This window comes from Lonchura striata, chromosome 8 (assembly GCF_046129695.1).
Source record: "Lonchura striata isolate bLonStr1 chromosome 8, bLonStr1.mat, whole genome shotgun sequence".
NCBI lineage: Eukaryota > Metazoa > Chordata > Aves > Passeriformes > Estrildidae > Lonchura > Lonchura striata.
In genome coordinates, this window is record NC_134610.1 from 24756072 (window position 1) to 24772363 (window position 16292).

Genomic DNA, 16292 nt, shown 5'->3' on the forward strand with positions numbered 1-16292 from the left:
GGGGAGTGCAGGAAGGCGAGAGGGTTTCGAAGGGAGCCGGGCCCGCCGCAGGGCGCACCCCGCGCCCCCTGACCGCGGCACGGGGCCGCCGCGCGCCCCTCCCCTCCGCCTCTCCCGCCGGAAACGCCCCCCGCGCGCTGCCGGCACGGAAGTGGGCGCGCGGGGGGCCGCGCGGGGCGGCGCATGCGCAGGAGGCGGTGCGCGGCCGCGCCCCGCCCCCGCCGCGGTGGGGGTCTGGCGCGCGCTCCGTGCGCGCGGCGCGAGGCCGGGCCCGGGCGGCGGGCGCGGGGCGGGGGGCGCGCGGAGCGGAGCGGAGCGGAGGGGGCGAGGGACGCGCGGCGGGCGGGCGGGGAGAGAGAGGATGTGAAGATGGCGGAGCTGCAGATGCTGCTGGAGGAGGAGATCCCGGGGGGGCGCCGGGCCCTGTTCGACAGCTACACGAACCTGGAGCGGGTGGCCGAGTACTGCGAGACCAACTACATCCAGGTGCGCGCGGGCCGGGCCGGGCCGGGCGCGCCCTCACGGCCGCGCCCGCGGGGCTGCCCCGCTTGCCGGGCCCGCGGCGGCTGCTGCAGCCGGGCAGGGGGGGAAGCTGCCTCACCTCCAGCGTGAGCTACCCCGGCGTGACGAGGCGCTTAAATGTGTAATTGATTCCCGAACTGAATTGCTTCCACTTTGCGAGTGAATGTTTATTGCAGATCTTGTCTCTGTCCCCCCTTTTGGTTCCCTCCGCAAATTCTGATCTGCTTTGCTGCCGGCGCCGAGGTGATGTGATAAACACGGCTGACTCCTGCAAATACAGTGTCGATGCCTTGTAATTTAGAGCAGAATGACAGGCTTCAGTAGAGTTAAGTCTGTCCGTTTGTATTTCCCTTCTCAAGCAGGACTGTGGAATTCCATTGGAAGGGCAGCTACCAAGTGGTAGGTGCAGGATGGAAGGAAGCCTGATGTAGTAGAGCTGGTACAGAATTAGGGAGAAAGAGATGAAGCGCAAATTGCTACCGCATAGTGTGGTTTTTGCGGTGACTGCTCTAAAGCCAGGCTGGTGTTAGGACTCTGCTTTTTTCATTTCTCTTTCTAGTGGAAAGAAGGGCAAAATTCTCTGGGATTCTTTGATAGTGATAATAGGGCCAAATGAAAACTTTGCCCTCAAACACAAGAAGATACCCTAAGACATATCTGAGTGTGCAGTAGAGAAAGGTGGGGGGGAATGATGTGGATTTCTGGTGTCAGTGTTGAGAGAATTCCAAAGTGTCCCAGAATTGTTTTTGAATTCAGTCCCCGAAGGGCAGAGTGCTCGTGTGCTTCCAGAGGGCAGCTAGCGATGAGATCTGTGCTGAGACTGTTCTGTCAGTGAAAATGGGAGAGACTATTTAACCAGAGGCAGAGAATACCTAGAATGTCCCTCTAAAAAAGCTCTCACTGATTTTGTTGAACTGCTGAATGACCAGCTGTTCTTTAGAGAGAAGACTTTGCATATTTTGGGTCATTTACAAAACAGGTCAATTACAGTAGAATGCTATAGATGTATTTTATTATGTAATAACACTTCTGATCTTGAATTAGTGTGACTTAGGGTTTTTAAGAGACATGTTGAAATATTTACTTAGAGTTACAACCTGACATACCTGTATTTAAATTTCTGCTTTTTTGAGAAGTGATTTTTCTGGAATATGGGAGAGGAGCACTGGAAGGCAGAACCAGATAGGAAGAACTGCGTGTAGTTGGGTTTTTTCCTTTGACTTTTTTTTTCCTTTATTCTTTGTATAAATCAAAGTTTGTGAATCTCTATGGAACAGATCCACTTTTAATGTCTTAATGAATACTGCAGAAGAGGACTCCATGCTGTTTTGTGCAAATAGAGAAGGAAAAAAAGAAGGCTATTGCCCCAAACAGCGCAGTCCATAAGGACAGTCTAGGATCACAGGAGATGGATACAGACAGATGGTGAATGAAGGAAAAGAATGAGGCACTCTTGGTCAGCCTGATGGATTCTGACCACCACACAGCAATATCCTGACTGTTGGCAATTTATCCAAGCATCATGACAACAGAGAGCTTTAAGGGGGAAGTGAGAATTAAAGAATGAAATTGTGTTGTGAGCGTTGGCTGTGAGGTGCAGTATGGGTCACAGCATTAACATGCTTAAATTTTTAAGGAAGTGGGGAATGGAGCCATCGGCCAGGCAGAAGGCTCTGGTTTTTGGAATGCTCCAAGACATGAACAGGGTGGGTTTGTTGTGGAGAAGAGGTTCAGTGTGAGGGGATTTTGGATTTAGTGATGAGTGTCCTAGTAACAAATCTGTCAGTGAGCTTGCCCCACCTTCACAATCCCAGAGCTATGTAAACTGCTGCATCAGATCACTATAAAAAGCTGATTTTTTTTCTTCTCTGTGGGAGTGGAATAGATGAATGTGAATAACTATTGGTTAATTGGATATTTGTGGTTTTGCTTCTAATAATATTTATTATTCTAAAGTTGTTATGTCTGAAAGAAATCCAAATTATGTTCAAAATAGTGGCCTTGAGTTTTTAGGGGAAGATGGGTTTGTAAATGCTCTGAAATGCGTGGAAGAATAATCATTCAGAAAGTCACGTAATGAAGATGAACTAATTCTACTGTAATCCTGTAGTATTTCACTGCTGACAGAGGATTTGTTGTGGGTAATCTTGAGATCTAGGAGAGGCTCAGAACGTGACTGAGACCTGAAGTTTATTTGCAGGCTGGTAGGTGCTGTGCTGATGGGAACATTGAAGGCCCTGCACTGGTCTGTATTTTCTATTTCAGTAGCCAAACCACTCCCTTTCTGTGCCAATTGCTGCTTTGAAGTTTTATTGTGCCTGCAAAAACTGTTGCAAAAGCCAGTGAGGCCAGTGTAACAGAATTTGAAGTTCAGGTTTGAAGTGAATGGGTTTTTTCTCTTCCCCCACACCTAGCAACATAATTGCAGCTTCAAAATAATTAAAATGTAATCTCATACATGAGGAAATTGCTAGTTCATAGTAGTAGAGCTGTGGCAATTGCTACTCATTTGACTTCTGCTTATGAAATGAAAAACCTGTTCTTAAAAATTGTGTCAGTGTTTAACCAAATTATGATTGATGTGTAGCTCGATGACTTTAGCAACAGGGAATGTTACATAAAATGTTATCCTTCCCTTGAGTCTGTTATATGGTAGTGTATCAGAAAACATCAGCTTTAAATTTTGTGGAAAATTATAGGAAATACAGCAAATATATAATAAATGGACCTGCAGCAGTGAAAATAAAGACTGCTGTTTGGAGGAAAAAAAGTTTCTTCATGTCAAAAACATCTTATTCTAATAACTTGGAGAAATCATACAGTTTTTTAATGTCATGCTGCTTCTTAAAGAGAAGGGGAAGAAAAGATTTTGTTTAGGAGGGTATTTGTGTGGTATCTGACACAATGTCAATCACAGGTCTGTTCAGTGCTTTATGTACTAGTGCTGTGTCCTCTGTTACAAGTTCAGTCTCAGTCTAAACGTGCAACAGAGTAATTCTATAAAATCTGATTAAAAAATTTGATTTTTTAATGTACTTGGTATTTGCAGTCTACATTGATTTATCTGGTCTTTCATAAAAAACAGGTAATAGTTATATTGGGCAGTGTGCTGTGTTTACAAAGTTTTCATATTCCTGCTTAATTTTGTTCAGGGGTATCAAAAAGAAGATTTCTACTTAGGATAGTGTAAGTAACTGAAGACCATAGACTTGCACATCTTGTTACTGCAATACTGACATAAATTCCAACACTGGCTTGCCCTGTCAAGTTTCTTTGAGCTTGTCCTGTATAAGAATCCTGTATATTCTGAATTAATCTTTTGTTTGTTTCTCATTATCACTGCTCTTTTTAAAAACCAGCTTTTTGTTTTATGCAGTGCATGGAGCTTTCTAGAGTAACTCTTTGTTTGTGTCTGTAACTCTTTGTTGAAAGAGCCAGAAAAAATTACCAGGTGGAGACATTTCAACCTGTAAGGGTCTGGTGTGCAGAGATTTGCAGTGGAGGGAGGTGCCTCCCCCACAGCATGCAGAACCGAGTGAAAAGCCAAGCCTCTGTCCTCTGCCCAGCCTTCAGAAGGAACCTCTGGCTGCATTCTTCTAAAAGGCTCTGTATTTTTTACTTATTCAATATTATTATGCTTTACTTGTCAGCTCTAGAGACTGAAAAGGAAGAGTTTCTGGTTTTCCTCCCTTCATAGCCTTCATGTTGCCATCGCTGTTTGCATTTTATATACAGAAACAGTCTTCTGGTGTTTGTGAGAGGTAGGGTAGAAAGAAGATTTTTATTCTTGTTCTTAGTAATCAATCCATCCTGCTGATTATTAGAAATAACCTGTTTTCATTCCTGCAGATAGCTTTATTTAACTAGACATAAAGGTGAAAACTACTTATTTCTTGGTAATTTTACTGCAGTCCATTGATCAATGAGTTTTATAGTTGCTTTCCACATATCTATTATTTTTATTTAGATCTCATAAGCAAACCCAAGTGGCTGTAGATTTGGAAGCATCTTCAGTAGGCTGAACAAAAGAATAAGGCATCTATTAGCATATTAGTTTTAAACTACAGGAATGGTCATCTTTACAAACATCAACTTAATGGTTACAACTTTAGTAATGGGAAATTTCCATTGAGTTGCTTGTAATGGCTGGTGCCAGTATATAACTGTGTAATTATACAGGGAATTGCAGAAATTATGGTTTAGAAACAAGTTCAAGAATGATCTCTCTTCAATTTACTGAAGATGTGTATCACCTTAACAGAGGTGACTGAATTAGATTCATAACATCTATTTAGTTATCAGAAGTGTGAATATCAGAGGAAAGTTGTTTTTGCTTTTTCTGTTCCTTAAGCTTGTTTATTGTATAATCCAACTTCAGTGAAGGCATGATTAATCTTAGCACTGGTGGAACACTTGTTTTGCAAGCATGAAAGTGGATATTGATTAGCTCCAGTGAATATTAGTCCAGAACTTCAGGAAGATGATAACAAGTTGAAACTCTTAAAAAAACCTATGAAACAGTAGTAATGAATACATGGGCAATGTGCAACTGTCTCACTCTTAAATTCAGTGATTACATGGATATACCTTGTCCATCAGCCTATGGTAGGACTTCATGAAAACCGTGTGATTTTAAACTTGCAGTATGCAGTGGTGGATTAAGCTTGAAAGCCAGCCAAGTGCCCACCAAGCTGTTTTCTTACTCTCAGTCCTCAGCTGAGCAACAGGAGAAAGTAAGGGAAAAAAAAATCAGCTCATGGGTTGAGTTAAGGACAAGGAGGTCACTGACAAATTACTGTCCTGGGCAAACCACTCTCAGCTTGGGGAGTATTAATTTAATTTACAGCCTATTAAAAATAGAGTAGGACAGTGAGAAACAGAATCAAAACTAAACCCACCTTCTCCCAGCCTTCTCTTCCCAGGTTCAATTTCACTCCTTCATTTCTAACTCTTGTACTTCCTCCTTCTCCAGTGGTGCAGGGGAACAGGGAATAGGGAGTGCTCTAGTGTATTTATATCGCTTTGTCTCTGCTGCTCTTTCCTCCTCACAGTCTTTCCCCTGCTCCAGTGTAGCCTCCTTCCAAAGGGTACAGTCCTTCACAAAGTGCTCCAAAACACTTGGACTGCAGTTCTTCAAAAAATGCTCCAGGATGGGTTCTTCCCAAAAGCATCCAGCCCTGAAGGAGCAGACTGACTGTTCCTGTGGGTGCCCACTGTTCTGCCCAAAGGCTGCTCCTGCATGGACTTCTCTCCATAGGCTGCAGCTCCTGCCAGAAGCTTGTTCTGTGGGCTCTGCTCAGGCTGCAGCTTCTTTCGGAGCATATCCACCTGCCCTGCCATGGGATTCTCCATGGGCTACAGGGCAATCTCCACTTCAGTGCCTGGAAACACCTCCTGCCCTTCCTCCTTCTCTGACCTTGCTGTCTGCCGGGTTGTCTTTGACATTTTTCTCATTCCTCTCACAGCTGCTTCACAGTGTTCTTTACCCTTTGGTGGATACATTGGCTGAGAGGTGCCACCAGCACGGCTGACTGGCTTTTGCCAGTGGTGGGGCTCTTTTAGAGCTGGCTTAGCACTGGCTCTGTCTGATGTGGGGGCAGCTCCTGATCTCTCTCAGAGGCTGCTCCTGCAGCCACTTGGCTACCACTAAAGTGGCTCGTTAGGTTTGGGAACTTTAGTGAGGATAATCTAGAACATGTTTCCTTTAAGTGAGTCAGCGAAGCTGGCAAAGTTGTAGAAGAATTTATCACTCAACCAATCTACTTTCCTTTTTTATCCCCTGTGCTGTGTTTTGCCAGGAAAGCTAATTTAATGCATTTATTAGTGCCACAAGTTCAACCTGGAGGTCAGGAAGTGCTGGATTGATCCTCCATTGAGTGGATATGAAAACAGTATGAGCAATTTTATTAGTGGTAATTGGAGTTGCTGGTAGTAATACTATATGTGTAGGTATGAAAATAAAATTTGTAAATATGCAAATTGTTAATCTAAATGTTGAAACACTAAATGTTGGTTACAAGTAGCATTCTAGTTTTTCCCTTCTATAGTTTATTTTCAGACTGTGGTTATTGAATTCTATTGATCAAGAATTTTAATTCAGAGTAGAAAGCTTCTGCATCCTACAGTTAATCAGGACTCTGAAATTTATTGTCCATTGCTTGTGTTTTACTTGAGTTTACAGTTATTAATCTTTGTGGCTTAGTGCTGAGGCAGAAAGTGGTGCCTATGTAAGGCAAAAGCATCTCCTGTCAGTGCTTTAAGCAAGTAAAATCTTACTCTGTGGTGTTCAGCGGAATATTTTCTTGATGAAAAACATTGATTTAAATATCACGTTTGCAGCAGATTTATTCAGTAGAATCTATATCTAGAGGCTGATGACCCTTTTTATTTTTTAAAATTTTGTTTCACATGCTGTTTTCACACTTAATTGCACACCTGAAATTGACCTCTTGCTTAGTAATCTAAGTTTTGTAAATTTTGTTGGATATCCCTACCAGGAACTTCAGTCATTGGGCTGCTTTATGAAGCAAAACTCCATGTCAGCAGATGAAACATCATCACTGCACACTGAATTTAGGAGCATGTCCTCTTCTCAGGGCTCTTACTAGTTAGGTTGACAATTCTTTCTTGAAGTGAATGAGTTAATATGTTTTTGCAAGTGAGTTGTGTCTATTTCAGTGAGAAATCTTAATTTTCTGTTTCTCAGGCGCAATGACTAAGTTGATCTGTCAAATATAAATTTATGTGCTCTGAAGTATAGTCTCTATATGTGCTATTCCATTTTCCTGTAGCTATTTCCCAGTAGATGTCATTGTAATATCTATTCTTAATAGTATTTCAGTTTGAATAATAATAAGCGCTTGGCTTATTATTGGTGTAGTGTTACCATGATGAAGTTGTTTTATGCTCAGTGAAATGCAGGGTGAGGAACAAATACTACTTGGTTTGGGGTTTTAGTAGCCTGTCTGTATAGGTTATAACACAGCCAAAGTTAGCTTTGTGCCAACTCATAAATCTACTATTTTTTTTCTTACAAACTCTTCTAAGTAAATGCAAATGTTTATTAGGGTATTCTGTAACTTGGTTGCCATTGCCTTGCCCAGGGATGGGGGGGAGTGTGCAGTGAAGGACAGAGGGAATGACTGAGGCAGTGAGCTCTTAGATGGACAATTTAAGGTAAGTGAGAAGTTCATCAAGATACCAGCTATCAAGTGTGGTTATTTTGAGCTTTTGTACAGCAGCAGTGCTGCTTTTTGAGCCTGAAGGTCTGTAGTGCAAACGTGAGGTGTTGTTCCTGTGCCCCACGTGAAAACTGTGAGCAGTGGGACTGACACTTGTTAAACATGAGAGGGTTGGTACAGATCGCCTGTAGGTAAGGTGGGACTTTGGAAAGCAGAATCAGTGCTTGTCTTTCTGCAGAATCTGTCTCATACAACAAAGTCTCTTCTTGACACTGCTGCTTTTGCCAGACAGGAATATACAAACTTAGCTGAAATAATATTTCTGAGTCTGCTGCAACTTGTGGGAAATGTAAAAATGTTAAGTATCTCAAATTAAATGGCTATTTTGAATCAGCTAACATACATTTATCTGAATAGAGGGTCTGTGGAGGGACAAGCCAAAAATATTTAGGCAAAAGGAGATGAGAAATAGTAAAAACAAAAGCCAACCAAGAGGTTTCCCCCACACTGCTAACAGCAAAAGATGAGGCTGAGGTGGATGACAGGCTTCAACGACATTGAAAAATGCCAATATGGGCAGATGCACAAAAAAGGGATGGTTATTTTTGACAGAAAAGTAATGAATTATAGGATTATTCAAATAATATTTTGAAAAATATGAGCTATGTACACTGTTTTCCCATTTTTCTTGGGTAAAGTACAGGAATACTAAATTAAGTTTGAGAGGTAATGCTGCTTAATCTATGGAATTATTGCTATGAGCTGAGGCTTAGGATTTAATGGTATTCTAGAAAGGCTAGACATTTTTAAGTAAATAATGAGAATATAAGCAGTTCTATTTTTTCTTTCATATGCTTTTGCCTTGCATTTATTCTATGATGGAGTTTTATGTTTTTTATATGAAGTATTTTGCACTGTCCACTGTAATTCATTTCACTGGATTATTGGGGATATTGCTTCTATTTAATACTGTAATTTCTGTATCCTGATGATGATATATCCTAGATCCTTTGAAATGCTTTTTTGCACAAATTGGTGTTGGATTTGCCTTCCAAGGAGAGCAAATTAATGTGTTGAGTTACTCATGTCAATTTAATAAGATCTAGATAAATTTCATTTGTGGGAAAGGGAGCTAAAGGTTTTTGTGTGATGGAGTATATATGTGTGTGCTGAAATGGTGGTAGTAAAATTAATGGGCTTTTTCCACCATGACTAATAACTAGTGAACTGGAGTGGTAGAGAAGAATGAAACTGCGACAGTACATTTGTTTGTTATTTATGATAAATCAGTCTGCAGTGTTTTCTGATATACTCAGTTTTCTCACTTTATTCCTCTGTTAGTGATCTCAGAAATGAGCCTCAAAGATTCAGGCGTATTGGTGTTGGTGTCCTTAGAGTTGTGATGTCCATGAAGTGACTGTCTCAGAAGGGTCAGAATGACTGAGCATGCAGAATCTCTGGGTCAAAGAGTAGTGTGTAATCAGCCTAAATTAGTGAGGCTGTTGGTTTTACAGCATTTCTATCACATTCTGAGTGCACTGATATAAGAGTGCACTTTTATTCCTGAAAGAAAGGTAATTCTTCGACTATATATACATTTGTATAAATGAATCAGGTTGGATAATAGAAGGTAGAAAGTTATCAGTAGACTCTGAGTCGATATTACATTTTTCTGGTGGTGATAATAATTAATTTCAATCATCTCCAAACTGAGGATACTTCTATAACCACTTGATGCAATGAATTAATAGAACTATTGTAAATAATTTCCATTTTATTATGTGCTTAAAATGTAAATCTTCTATTTTCTAAATATGTATGCAGTCTTTACATTTATTGGATTCAGTAATTCAGTGCAGTTTTGAGGACTGGAGCAAGAGGGAGGGTTAAGCCCCTAGTTTTGTTGTTTTCATTTGTATACTCATCTGTCTACCAAATGCAGGTCCTTGGAAACAGAACTTCTTACTGTGATGAGTTTCTTATAGGTGTTTGTACCATTTAAAGACCCTTTATTAAAGTATGGCTTGTAAGTTGTACTCATTATGCAAGGCAGGCTTTTATGAATTGTATCATTTGATCACCAGTTGGATAATTAATGCAGAGTTATAACTTACTGAACCATGTATACACATATAAAAAATTTTTTTCAGTAAAGAACAAGTGGGGAATACTGTGCAAATAATCCACTTGTCTCTATAAAGGCTGTGCTTAAAAGTTCTCCAAAGAGAAGGGAATTTTCCCTTGTTTTATAATCATGAACAGAGGTTAATATTTTCCATGTGTTTTACTTTCCCTGAAATTTTCTTTTTAGTTGTTGCTTTTGTTAAGGACACAGAGAAGAATGAAATTTATTTGCGGCTAGTAAAGGCTCAGAGTATTGAATTCTATTACATTTAGCTTCTTTTCTAAGCAGTATGCTCAGCTTTGTAATATTCAATCCATAATCTCAAATTAAACTTTGTGTGACACAGTATCTTTAAAATTAAAAACATACTCAAGGAAATTACTTTTTTGATTTAAATTAATTATACAAAAAAACCCTTAACCAAGCAACAATTTCTTCCATTTTCTGTGCTACTCTTGAGGCTGTGCAATGATATGGGCAGCAACAGGAGTTTCTGTGGAGCTGGCTTTTTCCATAAGCAGTGTGATGTGTTTTATCATTTGAGGAGAAAACCATTTTAGAGATAAAGTACAAGTTTTAGATTTGAAGTTTGTTTTGGGGGTCTACTGCAGTTACTATATGAATATACTTCAATTCCCCTTCTCATAAAGGAGGCCAAAATGCTTTTCTTGGTTTTTTAAAGGAGTTAAATGGTAGTCTTCCTGTGGTGAACTGATCTGACTTTAATTTTCAGGAGTTTTGGGATTACTTGTGGTAATTGCTGTACCCCATGAAACTCCCAGGGTCCCTTTGAAAGGCCAAAATTTTGAAAATGGTTTTTAAAATTCATTTTATATTGGAGATGGAAATGTTAAGGATTTCAATCTCTCTGGAGATTGAAATGCAAGGATTAATGAGCTTTTGTTTGTTTGGTTTTTTTTTTAAATATTGAATTAATTTCTCAAACTGTATTTTTTTTTGTGTACTAAACAGGTAAGTGCATCTGCACAGACCAAATCCCAACTTGAGCAGGCAGCTTCTTTTACCTAATTCTGTTGGTTTTAAGTTACACAGCTCTTATATGATGTTGTCTCTAGATCTCGTACTTCACAAATCAGGGTAAGGACAGCTTTTGTGTACAAACAGTGGAAGGAGTTAATTTTGATCTGGATTCCATATGCCCTTAAGGCTCTGAACACAGTCCTTCAAGAGTTGTTTGCATGGTTTTCTTTGACTAATTATAGGGGGAATATGAGTGGTTTTTCCTGAGTTTTAGGGACAAAGTGTTCAATGAAATGACTGGAAGATGATGTGTGATACAAAAAAATCCAATTGCTTGCGTCTAGGAAGGTGGATGATTAGAGGTTATGCAGTTGGTAAATCCTTCTTCTTAAAGGAGGAGAGAATTGCTTGTCTGAAAATTTGTGCTTTCTCTGTGTCTCTTTGTCTTAAAACCTAGGATCCATGTTGTGAAACTCTTCAGGATAGTTTTATTTATTGCCATAGCTGGATGGATGGAGAGGTGATATTATTTGGGCATGCCTTATCAAATGAACAGGTCATTCATGCAGCACTTTTCATGGAGGTGTAGAGAAAACGCTTCTTTCAGATGGTAGTAGAACTTGCTGAGTATATAGTTGTAACAATCTGTTAAGACAACTTGAAAATGAATTCACATTAAAAAAAATGCAAGGCTAGAAAATCTTTTATGACATAGAAAAAGCATTCAGCAGTTGAAATGTTCTTATTTTTGTCATTTCACTTCTTTGATGTTTCTATTTTTGTGACAACAAATTGCTCAGAATTGTCAGAAGAATAACATTAAAATTTGGTGAATAAGTGAAGATTGATACTCAGTCTCTGTCATAATTATGGTGAAAGTAAACACAGTCATGGGGATTCTTCATATCCTCTATTGGAGCATTAAACTGCTGTGAGAAGAATCGTACGTTCTTTCACAAGTCTGCAATGTCTCTTACAACTTGCATGGTGTAAGTTTTCATTTTTGCAGTTTGGTGTAAGTTTTCATTTTTGCAGTTTGGTGCAGTGCCCAGGTAATGCAGTGTTGTGCTGTACAGCTGCTCCGTTGCAGTGCAGTGCTGCGGGTTGGGGTGGGCTGCCTGCAGCGCTGCACGCAACACGTGCAGCCCTCGGCATGTGTTCTGGGGCTGAGAGCTCTGGCCACTGGGAGACTTCCCAGCACGTGGAAAGCTGTCTGCCACTGCTCTAGTTAGAGATGATGAAATTTGGCCTATATGGGGAACAGCATGATAATTCTTAACTGTGGGATTAAAATGATTCTTTCCTGAAATATTTGTCACTGAATTTAGATTGTATAGCAGGAAGGAAGTGTTTCTCCTATTTGTGTAGTCTGTATATTACTGTTCTTGAAAATTGTTTGAAAAAATCGACTTTTTAAACAGTTGCATTTGAAAAAAATCATTATTAGTAATTTTGTTAGGTGAGGAAAATAATGTATTAATTTACTTAATGAAACCTGATCTTAAGTTTTACTGGCCTACTCTGGATGTGGCTTTTGTAGGGGAAAATAGGAGTGCATTTTATCTTCTGCTGAGATGTCTGTGACTGTTGCTGACTTCTCTGTCCTACGTGAATGCTTACCAATCTATAAATATTGAAAGTAGTAAAAATTCTATAAATATGGGGAAAGAAAGGTGTTTAATTGCTCTTAAAGAAATTAATCCTGCCTGATATAGGATTGTCTAAGGGATGTTTGTAAAGGTCTTGGGCAGAACAGCACCAGTAAATGCTGAAATCAGTATATAAACAAATCTAAAAGGGCCTGGTGAAAATCTGGCTCACATTAGATAAACAGAGAAAAGAAAAATTATTATTTCACCCGTTTTGATAAATAAGATAGTGCCTGCAGATGTTTTTGTTGTTAAAAAAGTGCTTTAGTGGAAGCTGAGGTCTGGAACATCATTATTATGTGTGCAGAGGTGGGCAGCTGTGAATTTTGGAGCATTGCAGATGCTCTATTCTACTTTGAGAGTGTTTGTCTGATTCATTCGTCTGTCCTTTACTGAAGCTTTTGTGGTAACCACCTTTTCCAGGACAGATTTTGTAGAACTACTTGTACCATTGTATGTGCTGCTTATTTTTCATTTTAGAATTGCTTCCAGGTTTACAGAAGACATTCTGTTGGATCCCAAATAACTTGACTGATTTTTTTGAAGGTGTTCTTATAGAACTGTGTCCTTAGCTGCTGCCTCTGCAACATCCTGCATGGAGATATTCTCCTGGATGTTGACTGGGATATTGCTGAAATAATGTTTTTCAAAATATCCTTGTGTAATTTTGTGTTTTTCACATGAGTTAGAGGTAGGTGTTCTCTTCAGCTGACATCGAAATATTAGAACAAAGGAACTCGAACATTTTAGAAATAGAAGCTCTTGTTTGGTATTGCAGTCATTCTCATGGAGTTTGTTGTATTCCTTTAAGTTTATTCAATGCTTTTGATTCAAAGAATGTATTTGGTGCACAATCTACTTTCTTTGTGTGAAGACATAAAAACAACCTCATAGAATTTACAGAATTGCCAAGGCGTCCATGGGCTATTAGCTAATGCTAGTGCTTTGTTTTAAGACAGTAGATTTAAACATTTACTGTATGAAATTCCAATCTTGTTCTGAAGGGATTTTCAAAAAAGTATGGTCTCTTCAAGCTCATCCTGATTGACGTTCTGAATAATGGGCCTTTATAGCTAGCAAGAAGAACCTTATTCCTGGTAGTTTGTATTTCAAGTCCTGGTTTTTCTTTACCAGACAGAAAACTCTCCATATTTCAGAGAGAAATTCTGAAATGGCTCAGTGACCTGCATTGCTTTGTTTCAAGTCTGGGGAATCCTAGAAATACTGTGTGTGGAGAAAAACTTTGCCAAGGTTGGATTCGGTTATCAGGCATATTGCTTTTGATAACTCAGTGTGATACTTGTTAATTTTTAAAAAAGTAACTGTATAATTTGCAGAAAGAAGTAATATTTAAACTGGATGGATGTTACTGTGTTACAGTTGCAGTGTTGTTAATATGAAAAATCAAATGCACATCCTTTTATGCAATTAAAATGGCTGCATATTGTTTCTAGAAACAAAGTTACCACTTGCATGAAACAGTCTGGGTGAGTATTGCTCTTAATGTGCATGTAGGTCATACTTAGAAAATGTGTGTGCAAAGTAGAGATCTTGCTGGAAATAATTACAGAACATTTGATGCTGTGCTGTTAAGTTACGTACTGCAGGTTGAATATAGCAACTTGGCTTGCTGTTTTTGAGCTACATTGCAATTGACAGAAGGTTTACTTATAATTTTGAAGTAAATGGACCAAAACTGCTTGTTAAACTGGGAAAAAGAATAATTGCTACTTACTTAATAAGTGCTTGCAGAAAAGGGTTTTTTCTGCTTACTTTCTGAGATTCTTAAATTGCAACATCATAGCAAAGTTTGAGTCTAGTTGAAATGAAAAACCTCCTTTAACATTATGATTTTTTATTTGTTGACAACTCTTTTACAAGCATGAAGAAAAAGGGTTCTGTAAAATCTTTATTTCTAGCAATTTACCCTTGGGAATTAGACTGGGACTCCTCAGTTGAGGAGGTGACTTTTATATTTCTAATATGTTCTCTAGTAAGTGCATAACGGAATTCTGGGCTTGGCTGTGTCCCCATAAGAGGCCAGAATCCCATTCTCACTCTGCCAATATTGTATTTTGTCCAATGCTATGGTAACAGGAACAAAAGGTTGTAAAAACATTCTTTGCCAGAAAAATGAGCAGATGCATCTCTCAGGACACATAGGGAACAAATCTACTTAATAAGAAAGCACTGGTTGTGATTTTCAGATTTCAGAATGAACTTGCACTAACTTTCTTTCACTTTATCATGGTGGTTTGTTTAGTTAATCTCCATCGTGGGTTCAGTTATGACTGGGTGTCATTGAGTGTTACCAACACCTTCAGCAGGTGGGTTGTACTACAGAGGTCAGCTTGCAGCAAGATGAACATGGATATCAGGAACAAATCAGCCTGTTGTTGCTTGCTTCTGCTCTCTTTCTGGCAAGCATTTACGGTGACAGCATGGAAGAAGTGTGAGCTGTGTGGGCTGTTGTGATTTGTCAGTCAGACAAGAGTATGTCGATGTCTGGTCATGTAAAGGGGTGCAAATGCACATTTGAGGTGATGGGACTCTGGCACGTGTGTGGCATTGCAGGGGTCAGAGACTTGGGCCTTTAAGTGGTTCTGCAGTAGGCAAAGACAGCTGTCCTGTTTGTTTTAATACAAAAAAGAAAGAGGGACAGATTGGGCAACCTTTCATGGAAGAATGAGGGAAACCTCTTCTGATTCTTTTGTTCTGTGCTATAGAGTGATCAGCTGCCACTGCAGCTCACCCAGGTTCTGCTAATTTAGCATAAATCTCTAGGTTTTGGGGTATGCTATGCTGCCAGTGGTTCTTTTGCCTCCTAGAAGAATATTGTATATTGTAGCTGTTCTGTGAAAGTTTCTTATTTTGATCTGTACTTTTTCTTATAAAATATTTTTTTTTTTTTCTGTTCTGTCAGATTGTGGACATGGATCTGAAGACAGTTCATTTCTTTCATTATGTCTGAATTGGTAGCAGCTTTAAAAAGTGCCAAGTAAGAATAATTTCACATTTAAGGTTAACTGATGATTGTGAAGGAATCTGTGTAATCCAAGTGTCTTTGTTTCCTAGAAGAGTGACTATGCAAATTCCTGCCCCCCCCCCCCCCCTCGTTGGTTTACACCCTCTGCTGTCTTTGGAAGGCACTCATGTTACCTGATTGCTATGCCTCTTTACTTCTCTTCAAGCTTTTTTAGCCATAGTTACCAAAAGTATGTAAATTAAAGTGTAACTTCTAGCGTGATAAAATTTTGGGGCTTGCTCATGTGGGGAAGTAGAGAAAGTGAATAGCAATTGAAATACTTGTATTAGTTAGGGTGGTGATGTGGGAAGAATTCTGAGGATGACAGGACTGCATTTGCCATGGATAGGCAGGCAGGGCTTTCCTGCAGCTTGTGTTCCTTGAGCTGCTCAGTCTTTTGGAGTACCTAAGGAAGTGGGACACGGAGCTCCGTGTTGCTGTGGTAAGTGATGGGGGTGTTCTCTCCACACCTGCCAGCCTCTCTCGGGAGCTATTGGCCGAATAGGGTGTGCATCTGCCCTGGGTATGCTGCAATTACAGGTGTCCTGCATCTGACTGTTTACAGGGGTATGCTGGGTTGTAAGCTGTGATGGTGGAGGATGTGGCTGTGTGTCCTACTTAGCTTTCCTTGCTATGAGCTTGTGATGTCTGGCAGTGGACACTTGGAAGCAGAATCTACTGCTGCTGCCACAGATCACTCTGCTTGTGATTCTAAATCAGAGGCATTAGTTGACCTCAATCACTGCTATGTAATGAATTGAATTGAGAATTTATAGTGGAAGGAAGAAACTGGAAAAATTGGGAAATAA

The 16292-nt window shown here is 39.8% G+C and overlaps 1 protein-coding gene across 15 annotated transcripts in view; it reads left to right on the forward strand.

Moving 5' to 3' along the window:
* The first annotated feature begins 297 nt into the window (after positions 1-297).
* ABI2 (abl interactor 2) overlaps positions 298-16292 on the forward strand; it is a 64914-nt gene continuing 48919 nt past the window's right edge. For 14 of the 15 annotated variants that reach the window (XM_021531345.3, XM_021531348.2, XM_021531350.3 and 11 more), the window contains exon 1: positions 298-486. In XM_021531345.3, the coding sequence (XP_021387020.1) occupies positions 370-486 (117 nt within the window). In that variant the 5' untranslated portion in view covers positions 298-369. Of the gene's footprint in view, positions 487-15441; positions 15457-16292 lie in introns of those variants that run through there. The other variant, XM_031505392.2, reaches the window with a different exon arrangement.